At 40.0% G+C, this 13,007-nt stretch overlaps 1 protein-coding gene across 1 annotated transcript in view; it reads right to left on the bottom strand.

Annotated features, from left to right (window-relative positions):
- The window catches only part of LOC116816202 (uncharacterized), a 34,566-nt gene extending 25,724 nt beyond the window's left edge, over window positions 1-8,842 (bottom strand). The window contains exon 1 of the mRNA XM_032765247.2: window positions 8,672-8,842. Within this exon, the coding sequence (XP_032621138.1) occupies window positions 8,672-8,750 (79 nt within the window). The 5' untranslated portion in view covers window positions 8,751-8,842. The remainder of the gene's footprint in view (window positions 1-8,671) is intronic.
- Between the last annotated feature and the right edge of the window lie 4,165 nt (window positions 8,843-13,007).

Here is a 13,007-nt window from a genome sequence, read left to right as displayed (position 1 = left end):
TTCTATGTGTCTGACAATTTTATTCTTTACTATTGTTTTGACTAATTTGCCCAGTACCAACATTAGACTTACCGGTCTGTAATTGCTGGGATCACCTCTAAAACCCTTTTTAAATATTGGCGTTACATTAGCAAACTTCCAGTCATTGGGTACAGAGGCTGATTTAAAGGACAGGTACAAACCCTAATTAATAGTTCCACAACTTTACCTTTGAGTTCTTTCAGAACTCTTGGGTGAATGCCATCCGGTCCCAGTGACTTGTTAATGTTGAGTTTATGAATTAATTCCAAAATCTCCTCTAGTAACACTTCAATCTGTGACAGTTCCTCAGATTTGTCACCTACAATAGCCAGCCCAGGTTTGGGAATCTCCCTAACATCCTCAGCCATGAAGATTGAAGCAAAGAATCCATTTAGTTTCTCTGCAGTGACTTTATCGTCTTTAAGTGCTCCTTTTGTATCTCGATCATAGAAGGGCCCCACTGGTTGTTTAGAAGGCTTCCTGCTTCTGATGTACTTAAACATTTTATTACCACCTTTTGAGTTTTTGGCTAGCCATTCTTCCAACCCTTTTTGGCTTTTCTTATTACATTTGTACACTTAATTTGGCATTATTTATGCTCCTTTCTATTTACCTCACTAGGATTTGACTTCCACTTTTTAAAGAAAGTCTTTTTATCTCTCACTGCTTGTTTTATATGCTTTTTGAGCCACCATGGCTCTTTTTTAGTTCTTTTACTGTGTTTCTTAATTTGGGGTATACATTTAAGTTGGGCCTCTATTATGGTGTTTTTAAAAAGCGCCCATGCAGCTTGCAGGGATTTCACTTGAGTCGCAGTACCTTTTAATTTCTGTTTAACTGGCCCCCTCATTTTTGCATAATTCCCCTTTTTGAAATTAAATGTCACAGTGTTAGGCTGTTGAGGTGTTCTTCCCACCACAGGGATGTTAAATGTTGTTATATTATGGTCATTATTTCCAAGCGGTCCTCTTATAGTTACCTCTTGAACCAGCTCCTGTGCTCCACTCAGGACTAAATCGAGAGTTGCCTCTCCCCTTGTGGGTTCCCGTACCAGCTGCTCCAAGAAGAAGTCATTTAAAGTATTGAGAAATTTTGTCCCTGCATTTTGTCCTGATGTAACATGTTCCCAGTCAATATGGGGATAATTGAAATCCCCCACTATTATTGAATTCTTAATTTTGATAGTCTCTCTAATTTCCCTTAACATTTAATCATCACTATCGCTGTCTTGGTCAGGTGGTCGACAATAGATCCCTAATGTTATATTCTTAGAGCATGAAATTTCTATCCATAGAGATTCTATGGAACATGTGGATTCACTTAAGATTTTTACTTCATTTGATTCTACATTTTCTTTCACATATAATGCTACTCCCCCCACGTGCACAAACGCCATGGTGATGAAGGTCATATTACAATGGATTGCCAGGTCTATTATAGTTAAGGTTTAGTCTAGCTGTCTGTTCAAATCTGTTATTCTAAGTACTCTAAAATGTGCATGGTTACTTGGATTGCTTTGACAAGTGCCTTAGTGACTTGTACAGTTAAATTAGGCATTGTGTACAGTTATTTCTATCAATTTTAAACTCATTGGCTTTCAATAACATTGCTTAATATTAATCTTCTCTCTAAAATTAAATAATCACAATCTTATTCCTTTCTTCTCCTAGAAGTCTTTCTGCACCTCTAGCTTGTCTGTTTATGGACTCCATTTTGCTTCTGTAAAATCTTCAAATTGAGTGACCAGAACTGAACACGGTATGTCAGGTGAGTCTGTTGAGAGTTGTCTCACACCTTACAAATCGGAAATTAACAGGTGAAGTGTTAAGTCTCAAACTGGGTTTAGACCAGAAAACTACTCTAGTTGTCATAACTAATTATAATGGATGCTCCAAACTGTCACCTTTTTAAAAACACGTTCCAAAAAACAGAAGGCTCGTATCTGCATTACTTAGTTTTCAGGGTACTTTTTGAGGTGGATGAAATAACCACTTAGAGCCAGGTTATGCACATCCTGTTGTGGCATACTGATCTCATCTGAACCATTGAACCTCTTCCCACCCCACCCCACCCCCAAATGTCTTCAGCTTATTCACCATGTGGTTTTTTTAATTCTCACCTTTTCAGTGTCTGGAAACATTAACAAAAAATTAAAGCTAAAATAAGAGGCCAACCATACTTAAAGCAGTATCAATCTGAGCATGTTGTTGCACACACGGGGTTGGGGAATTCACCAGACGTATGCAGGCCAGCCCTGCAGCTCAACCTTAGCGAGGTTTGGTGTGAAATACTGACGCAGCCTTTGGAATAGTAAAAGCAAGAAAAGAGTTTAGTTGAAACTCCGTCGCAAATGATCAGAGGAGGGGTGTGATTGTTCCCATGTTATGTTCATTATGTATTTGAGTTTCTTATTCTCACAGAAAATTCTTGCTATAAGCTCAGATCAGCTCCTTGTGTGGAAAAACCAATAAGCAGAGGCTCAAGGAGAAGACACTCAGGTGAAGCTTCACCTTGCAGAAATTGCCCTGCCCACATTGTTTGGTTGAGAGGAGAAATTTGCCCCAAATCCAATAAATCCCCTGGGTTCCTTGGAAGGCCAGAGCCATTAGCACAGAGAGACACTGCCTCTGTGTCAACTGAGCCCCACTTCTTCCCCAGTGGGGCCCCCTGGCTCACTAACAGTGCAGTTCAGGGAGGTTAATGCTGGCCACAAGTGGGTGGGGGTGGGAGATACTCTGCGAAAAATACATAACCTGGGCTATCTCTGCAGGGGTGGTAAGGGAACTGATGTGCATTCCCCCAGCTCCACCCCTCCTCTTGAGCCCAATCTGTCCACTAAGCCAATGGCAGAGCTGGGAAAGGACTCCTGAGTCTAGTACCATGCTTCAACCCCTAAACCCTCCCATTCATTTCAGTGGAAAAGCAGTTGAGCCAATGCTGGGTACTTCTGAAAACCCTAGCCTGTATCTCCAGCTGGCATGGAGCCTGCTGGTGAACAAGGCTATGCCTGTGTATTTTAAGGGGATAGCTCTCCCTCAGAGGACACCGCCATTTGAGGTCCATTGAGCAAAATGGCATGGATCCAAAGGATCATCCTGCATACTGTGTAAAGCAGATCCTCCGTAAGGATGGTGGGTAACAGGACAGATTAACCCTTTCTGTGGAAAACTCCCATCATCTCTTAATCATAATTTTTAGGGTGATTTCCAGTTGTAACCAAACCTGAGGGACTATGTAGTGTAGCCAAAACACTAGGCCTGATCTTTCACTGGAACTAAAACAGGTTCTCTGCTGCCATCAAGGAATAAGAGCTTTTAATTTTTTGGCTATGCTAGTCAGTTAGCCCAGATCCTCAAAGGTGTTTAGGTGCTTAATTCCTATTTAAATCCACAGGGGTTAGATGCTTGAATATCCTTAGTGACTCTAGCATAGTGCTCAATATGTTACGTTTTGAGTAGTGTCTAATTTGGTAGGACCTTGTAATCCTGAGCCTGTTCATTATTTTTTATTTCCTTAGGCATCACCTGCTAATGATCCTGCTGTCATATTAGGGATGTCATTTGTGGTGGAAGTGATGGAAATGATGTGCATTCCCCCAGCTCCCCCCTCACCCCCCGCATACACACACACACTTGTGTCCAATCTGTCCAGTCTCCTACCCACTTCCCATGGAGAGGTCCCTGTGAGGTTTAGAGGAGTGGGCGGATTGTACTAGGGGAGACATCCTCACTGTGAGGGAGACATCAATATCTGGAATTTGGGAGGACAATCCAGGCCAAAGTAACAACTACCAAAGACTGTTCCTGGGCTAACTGGAAAATCATTGGGGTCAAACTCCTGCTCAGCTAGTACTGCAATAATGGCAATTACTGCATCAGCCTGCAGAGTTCTTCACTAGGTACTGCTTATTGTAGCACCCAGAATGTGGTATTTCCTGTCCAAATCTAAAAGGTACAGTCCCTGCCCCAAAGAGTTTGCAATGGTCCTAATCCAGCACAGTTACACATTGTGATAATGATAAATGGCAGAGAGTTTGGAGAAGAGCCACAAGAATGATTAAAGGATAGATAACAGTCCTTATAGTGATAGTCAAGGAGCTTCATCTATTTATCTTAACAAAGACCAAGGTTAAGTGGTAACTTGATTACAGTCTATAAATACCTACATGGAGAACAAATATATTTACTAAATGGGTTTTTCAGTCTAGCAGAGAAAGATGTAACTAGATCCAATGACTGGAAGTTGAAGCCAGACAAATTCTGACTTGAAATAAAATGTAAATGCTTAATAGTGAAAGTAATTAACCATTGGCACAATTTATCAAGGGTTGTGGTGGATGCTCCATCACAGACCATTTTTAAATCAAGCTTGGATTTCTTTATATAAAATCTAAATTATTTTGGGGAAGTTCTCTGTCCTGTGTTGTGTGGAAGGTCAGACTAGATGATTCAGAGATACAAGGCCAGAAGGGATCATGTGAGGTGTAAGTGGCTTCTGGATAAGGCTGACTGAACAGGGAATGTAAGAGTCTTATGATTAGACTGGGTCCAGTTCAACTTCCAGTAACACTAGTGTAGATGGGGGAAACTCCAGTGCAATAAACACAATACATAATGCTCTACTAGAGTAAAATTGAGAGATCAGAACCAGATCCATTGTGGGGTTTCACACTAACCTGTGAATTATCCAGCATTGTCATTGTAGGAGAGAAGCTACAGGACTAAGTCACAAAAGCAGAAGATATGGGAAAGACTTGTTGGATTACTTTGTCCAATACCAGGATTTTTCCCCTGCAGTGTAATAGATGAGCCATTGACGTTGGGATGGAATCTGTCAATTATTTTTCTTTGCTCTTTACAGCACACATGTGAGGCAGGTAATTATGCATATCTGAAAACTCAGGAAGGTCTTCAAGACAGTGTCTTCATCTCCTAGCACCTTGACTGCAGCCCTGGAACTTGCTGCTATAAATGGCGCTCCAGGCAGGGCATTCTTTGTAGTGGGGCCATGTGCCTAGTGAAACTACTGTGAAGCATAAGGTTGGCCACCTCTACAGTGTCAAGGTTCATCTTGAGGCCCGGGCTTTTTCAACTGACCAAACTCTGAAGTCCTAGAGTCTTAGTGACATTTAAATATCAAAGCAATCATCTTAACTAGCCCTAAGAAAGTTGGACAGTAGCTGATTGGCCAGGTTCATCACCTTTGTTTTTAAAACTGCTGGGAAGGATGGTTTATTTCTTTCTGGATTCATAATGACCCAGTTAGCCATGTCAGTTGCACCCAGATATCACAGTGGTGAGTGCCTTTATAAGTCTGTCACAGCTGTAACCTTCCAGATGGGTGCTCTTCCCAAACACTGCTATCAGTTGTCTAATCTGTCCAATACAGGAAGATATCTGGTTATGTTAGCTCTCCAAAGATCAGCAAAAAATACAGTAGAAATTCAAGTGAAAAAGACAACTTTAGCTACTGGTCAAAACTATTTTCTGGCTGGAATCCTTGCTCTAAAATTTGTCTTTTTTTTTTTTAAGAGCACCTCTAGAATTTTAACCAACTTCTCTTAGAATGTATCATTTTTAATTTGTTGATGCAATTTCCATAGAAAAAGGTTTATACTTCAAAGGTTTGGCCTCTAGTGTCCGTAGATACTTAAAATTACCGTAAACTGCAATGGAAGGGCTATAGAATCAGACTTTGTATGAATTAACACACAAGACTTCATTCTGCAAGGTGCTGAGCACACTGCCCCTGACCCTACGAAGCACTTAAGTACGTATTTAAAGTTAAATGCATGTTCAGCCCCACTGAGCTCAAAAGGCTACTTACATGCTTAAAGTTAGGAATTTGCTTAAATGCTTTGCAGGATAAGGGCCAGGTGCTCAGGAATTAGCCTAAGGTGAGTAGCCATGACCTAAACATTTTGGCTCTACAAAATAATATTTGGAAGATGGGTTGTTTGTTCTTGCTTTCTAATTTAGAAGCTTCATATGTTTATATATTGGGTTTATCCATGCTAGTTCAATATCAACCATGGGAATAGCTATGGGTACTGGATGGCTCTCCAATATGCCAGCTTCTTCAGGGACCATCTTGAGGAATTTCTGGACCAATGCACCACAAAACCACTTATATACATTGTTATTTTCATCCTTGGGATGGACCACCTGAACTCCCGCATAGACTTCCACCACAACTTCAACCGCCAGCATCCGTCCATCAAACTCTCTCTAGTATACGCCCACACCAGAATCAACTTCCTGGACAACATGATCGGCTTAATAATAGAACCCTCCAGACAACTATATACGAGACACCCATGGATCACCACACCTACCTTCACAGATCCAGTAGCCTCCCCAAAGACTCCAAGAAATCATATCTACAGCCAGGCCCTTAGATACAACACAATGTGCTCCAAGGAGAAATTCTGGGATCCATTTCTTAATATTTAAAACCACCTTCACCAAACAAGGACATTCCCCCCAGAGAAGTAGATCGTGTCATGGAACAGGACACCTAAATACCACCAGCACACCTGTATCAATACAGGAAAACACTGACTGAACACCCCTGGTTGTCACCTTCCACCTCACACTGGAACCTATACAAAGTATCATCAAACAATTACAATCCATACTAGGTAGGAACCACATCCTGAAAGAAATCTTTCCTAAACCCCCTCTTCTGGCCTCAAAACACTGCCAACTTTGCCAACATAGCAGCAGCAACACACTCCCCAGAGACCAGCAGCCATCAACTCAAAGCAGCACCAGACCCTGCCACAACCACTGATACAAAATCTGCAGATTTTATATCTCCCCTGCTATGCTGATCAATATCCCCCACAATACACCTTGAGTCCTATGGCACCTTATAGACTAACAGACGTATTGGAGCATGAGCTTTCGTAGGTGAATACTCACTTCGTCGGATGCATGAGATCCAGATTAACACGGCTACCCCTCTGATACTTAACACATCTTGAAAGATCCATGCCATGCCTATCACAACCATGCCTATGATGTACCTCATCTAGTGCACTCTAAATGCCCCAATAAAAACCATGACTGAACATAGTGATTGTCTGTTTTCTTGAATGAGTTCACAGAGAAACATGATAGAAGAAGAAAACAGCATGTCGCCTGCATGCAGATGCTTTTCACAAAACAATCGCTCCGTATCTGACCTCTCAATCCTCATCCTTAAAGAAAACCTGCACACTACCTTCAGTAGATGCTTAAATTCATAATTTTGCTAGACACTAAAAATCATGGTCTTCATAAACACTGGATTTATGGCTTATTATAACGATCTGTAACCCACCAACCCTTCTCTTATTGTCCTATGACTGCAGAGGTGTGAATGATCCCTTAGAGTTTGTGTCAACTACTTATGCTAAACCTCGTATTTAGCTGTGATGCTTTGAGTACCTTTCCCAGACCTGAAGAAGAGCTCTGTAGAGCTCGAAAGCTTGTCTCTGTCACCAAGAGAAGTTGGTTCAATAAAAGATATTACCTCACCCACCTTGTCTCTCTGTTACCAGTACAGTGCTATTCATGGTAATCATTCTTCCTAGACCTTGTATTCATGTGTTATTCTAAACGGACAGAACAGGGTATGTGTACAGAATAGAACAATACAATCTAACATTAATTAATTCTTGCTCTCAAATATTGCAATGATAAAGAAATTACAAAGCAAAGATTTACATTTTTGTTTGAATCTTATCTGCTATTGTGGACTTAATTTTTTTTCATAGCAAAGCACAGGAGAAACATTCTAAATCAATGTATACAAAATAAAGTTCTGACCTAGGTCTCAAACATTTTATTCCTCACCCTTCTAAAAACGGCTAATTGAATTTAAATGGATATTTCAATGGCAAAACCACAGACCTCCCTGATTCTTGGTTGCTATGCTACTGTAAACATACAGCTGCTATAGTCATGTCATCTTTTATGGAGAAAGTATTCCAAAACAAACCACCTTTTCTGTGTTAGTGAAAGAGAAGGATAATCCAAACAGGATATTTGGGATTTTATTCCTAATTCTGCCAGAGCCTTGCTGTGTGATTTGAAGCAAATCACATGTCCTCTGTGCTAATTTTTCCCCAGCCGTAAAAAGCAGATAAGAGGATTGCTCCATTTAATGTTTGCCAAATATTGTGACTGCAAAGAAGTTGTTAAAAAAAAAAAAATTCACAATAACAGAACATTACTATGCCTCCTTTTTAGAAACGTCATTGAGTTTGGCTATTATTTTGAAACATAGGTGAATTCTGTCATCCACAAATGTATCCAAGCCTGTCTAATATTACTCCTTGGCCACCAACAAAACTTTTACCTAATATATTAACTATAAAATTAAGTTTAAAAGAGATTGTGCTATAAAAATGACAAAAGCAAAGGATCCTGAAGCTCTGCCTTTTGATTTTAGTGAAGTACCTTTAGTTTCATGACTATACATTTCAACAGGAGAAAAACACTTGACATGAAATCCGCACTGACGTGCCCATTGACTTCAATGGGACCAGGATTTCAGCTTTATTTAAGATCAGTGTAGTGATGGTGAAATAAACTAAACTTCCCCTCCAAAATTAGAACAGTATTAGTAGCTAAAGAAATAGATCTGTAATATATTATGACCATACCTTCACATTGGACAGTTAAGCTCTTCCAAGCCTTAATTAGGAGAAAGTAAAATAAAACAACTATGACTGGAGAATGCATTGCTTTTCTGTTCCGAGTTCCCAATTTAAGCAAACTGGAGGCTCACTTTAAACTATGGCTTAAATAAAACTGACTTTGTTTTCCTCTTTGACTCTGCTAGAAATACAATAACACAAATAAGATTTACAATCATTCATGTTGGGCTCTTTGGAGGGGGGGGAATGTGTTAACCACAACAGGAAATTTAAAAGTAGACTGCGTTCTTATTGGGGGAAAGGATTGTAATGAACACCTACAAAAAGAACAGAAATGAGACAAGCCTGTTTTTGCAAAAACTGTAAGAGCAAAACAGTTACAAAACCATCCTGCAATTTTGTGGAAACTAAGTATTTCCTTTAGACATTGATTTAGCTAGTTGCACCTGTAAATCAGACTTGTTGTTTTGTATCCACAAAATTAAACTCCTATTTGGTTGTGGGCACAAAACTGGAAACCAGAATTCAATCTTTGTCTTAACCATTTTTGAACTACCAGACAAAATATGTTAAGTACAGTTAATCAATAAACAGGAAGGTAAATGATAAGCATGGAACTAATGTATCACAGAAAACCGTACATTTTGTTCTGTTGGTTCATAAATCCAATCAGAATTGGTAAATACCTATTACGTAATTTTCTTCATCCCTCTGTCGATATAGCTTTGTGTTGTATGGTACGTGCCCAAGTATTCTGTTCTATTTAACTTTATATGAGATGGGGATTCTTCCACTTCTTTCAAAACTATTCCACAGTCTAACAGATCTCACTTGTTAATGCAGCTATTTTAAAAACTGTGATAGAGAACACTGGATGTTTCAAAAACAGTAACACTGATAAACTAACTTGAATAAGAGGAGGATGATAGTATGTGCAGGGTTTTAATTAACCAAACTTTATTTTAGAGATTTGTTATTTCTTGAAAGTAACCTCCTCTAATTAAAATTCAGATGTATGGAAGTAACCTAGTCTAGAGGGCTTGGCACTAGAAAATTAAGTACCCAAAGATGGTACGATATGTATGTCCATGGAATTGGAGACAATGTGATGTTCAAATGTAACCTGACTCTTTTTTTCTTTGCCATACTTTTTCTCTTAAAATAATACCTAGTTCTTATACAGTGCTCTTCATCAGTAGATCTCAGAGTTTTACAAATGAAAGCAAGTATCAATATCCCCACTGAGGGGATAGGGAGGGCCATAGCTTTCAGAATCTGAGTCAGGGTGTGAAAGTAAACATTTATAGACAGGTTCTGTCTGTAATTTCCACCTGGAAATGGTTACTGGAGTGTATTATTGATGGTGAGGTCGTTTGACTTTTTAAACTACACTTTGGGATTGATGAACTATTGTCCCTCTGACAGATTCTTGAGAATTCCATCCTTTATGCTCTGGCCACACTTGTTTACGTGTCATGACAATTAAGTGCCGAGTCAAGTGCTGAAACAGCAAGTGAGACGAGTCTGTCTGTTTACTGTACAATAAATGTTCTAGTAGTCATTCCACATCTCTGGTGGTCCCTTCTGGCCTTAATCTCTGACTCTGTGACCCAGGAGCTCTAACTGATCTTGGTCCACTTCAAAACAGTACACAAAGTTGCTTAGTAGCTATGCAGCAGGGGGGATAGCTGTGCATTAATATAAAGGTATGTTGAATAGCTACTCACCATGTAATTCATCCCAGATTAGAGGGGCCCATGCCCACTGTGACATTGCACTCTATATGATTTTATGAAAATATGCTAATGAGTTTGAATATAATAGAACTGAAATATGCTTCATGCAAAAGGTCTCTTGTAAGGTATCATTACAAAGCTTACAATCTGAGTGTGGTCATCTTATTTTGTATAAATATATCCCTCTTGTATCTGAAACTGGAAATATGAAATATAACTGAGGGCCTAATTGTAATTATGCAAAGTGTGGGCCATTAATGGTGGTTTGGAATCTTGATGGCTCCCATCAACCAGGACAATTGTCTGCAGATGGCTCTGTTTTACCTGTAAGTCTTCCTGTATATATGCATGCTGACAAGTGGGTAATGAAGTCTTACAGTGAAGTGATCATGTCACCTGAATTGGAATCCATCTTTAACCTGGTGCTTTTTCATTGAGAAGGAGGGGGTGGGAACCCAGAGAGGGACAAAGGATTCCTGCCTTATGCAAAAGATATATAAATGGGTGGAACAGAACAAAGGGGGGAGCCATCATGAAGAATCCCCTAGCTACCACCTGAGCTGGAACAAGAGCTGTACCAGGGGAAAGGACTGTGCCCAGACTAGGAAGGCGTCCAGTCTGTGAAAGAGACTTACTGAAACATCTCTCAGGGTGAGATTTTATCTGTAGTCAGTTGTATTACTGTGTTAGGCTTAGATTTGCACGTTTTATTTTATTTCACTTGGTAATTCACTTTGTTCTGTCTGTTACTACTTGGAACCACTTAAATTCTAGTTTCTGTATTTAATAAAATCACTTTTTACTTATTAATTAACTCAGAGTATGTATTAATACCTGGGGGGGGGGCAAACAGCTGTGCATCTCTATCAGTGTTATAGAGAGTGAACAATTTGAGTTTACACTGTATAAGCTTTATACAGAGTAAAACAGATTTATTGGGGGTTTGGACCCCATTGAGAGTTGGGCATCTGAGTGTTAAAGACAAGAAGACGTCTGTGAGCTGCTTTTAGGTTAAGTCTGCAGCTTTAAGGCACATGGTTCAGACCTGCGTCTGTGTTGGAGCAGACTGGTGTGTCTGGCTCAACAAGACAGGATGCTCGAGTCCCAGGCTGACAGGGCAGGAAATCAGGGGCAGAAGTAGTCTTGGCACATCAGTTGGCAGTTCTGTGATCCAACCCGTCACACCCACACAAAGCCCTGTGCAATAGTGAAGTCTGACTTCAGTCCTTAACATGGAAAATTGTACCAAAAATTGTCTTGGTGTGGGCCCCTTCCTAAAAATCTCTCTGGAAGGCTGAGTTTTCAGCTTTTCCATGCTGCTAAATCTAAACTGACCAAACCAAAAGCTAAAACGGAGCCACGAAGCTGCTGTTTTATAACAGCCTTCACTCTGGTCACAAAGTAAACTCACTTTAAAAATAAAAGGCGGGGTGGAAGGAAACCAACTGGCTGCAGAAATACCTCTGAGCTATGAGCCTTTGTTACTGTATGGTTGTAAGCATTGCCCTCCTGCAGCCTTTCCCTGCCTTTTATTATTTTTTTTTCTGTGTTGTCTGACTTGGACTGTAAACTCTTTGAGCCAGAAACCTGTCACAATTTGCCTATAAATGGCAATGAACCCCTATGGTGCTGCATTTATAATAATGCATGTTGGAATCTGGAGTGCTTCCATACTGGAAGATGCTGAAATTAGGAGTGCTGGGGATGCATCAGCTCACCCCGGCTTGAAGTGGTTCCCATCACGTACAGGGTTTACAGTTTGGTTCAATGGCTCTCAGCACCTCCACTATACAAATTGTTCCAACGCTACTTCTATATTTTCTGACTCTTCATAATTGTAGTAGATAATGAGCAGTAAAACAAGAGAAAAAGTCAGGCTAATACCCTGGTAATAAAAAGAGAATCTCCTAAAATATGTTGACAGAATTGTGTGCGAGGAATGTTTGAAAATTTTCCATGAGGTAGCAGTGCATTTTATTTTTTTGTCCTGTGTACCATAGAGGGTCTCTGATCACGGCCAGCATATGTGGGGTTAAACTGAAACCCCAATCTTGTGGGTTGTAGTCCGCCTTAGCAGTTAGTTTAACATCTGTGGTTTATTGTTTACTGCTTTTCTCTTATGCCTCAAAGCATGTTAGTGAAGTAGCTACAATATTCAAGCTCAATTTCCAAACTGAATGAGTTGTACTAGATACTTGGTTACTTGTAGAACTTAAACAATGCTCCCTAGATTTAAATTTCCCCAAATGGTACAAAATAACAGCAACTCTGGTGGCTTTTGTGATCTGGATGCCTGCCAATTTAATGGACCAAGCTATCAAACCACCCTTAGATGGTAATGGCTTTCCATGCCTCATAGGTTGAATAGAAGTGAGAATTCACTACTATTAGTAGAGGGGAAAGTTATTACCCATAATCTATCTTCTGAATCTTTAATTGAAGAGGACAGGAAGTGTGTGTTAGACAACTGAAAAAGTACACAGACTTAATTCCTAAAAATCTACAACAGTGACTGCTAGATTCTCAACCTCTACATAGCTTTTACAGATCCCTGTCTTATAAAACACCAACAGTTGAGTGGAGTGAGGCACTACCAGCAATGGTGC

The sequence above is a fragment of the Chelonoidis abingdonii genome, chromosome 1 (assembly GCF_003597395.2).
Source record: "Chelonoidis abingdonii isolate Lonesome George chromosome 1, CheloAbing_2.0, whole genome shotgun sequence".
NCBI lineage: Eukaryota > Metazoa > Chordata > Testudines > Testudinidae > Chelonoidis > Chelonoidis abingdonii.
The sequence above is the reverse complement of the archived record's forward strand: the minus strand, read 5'-3'. Positions and strand labels throughout refer to the sequence as shown.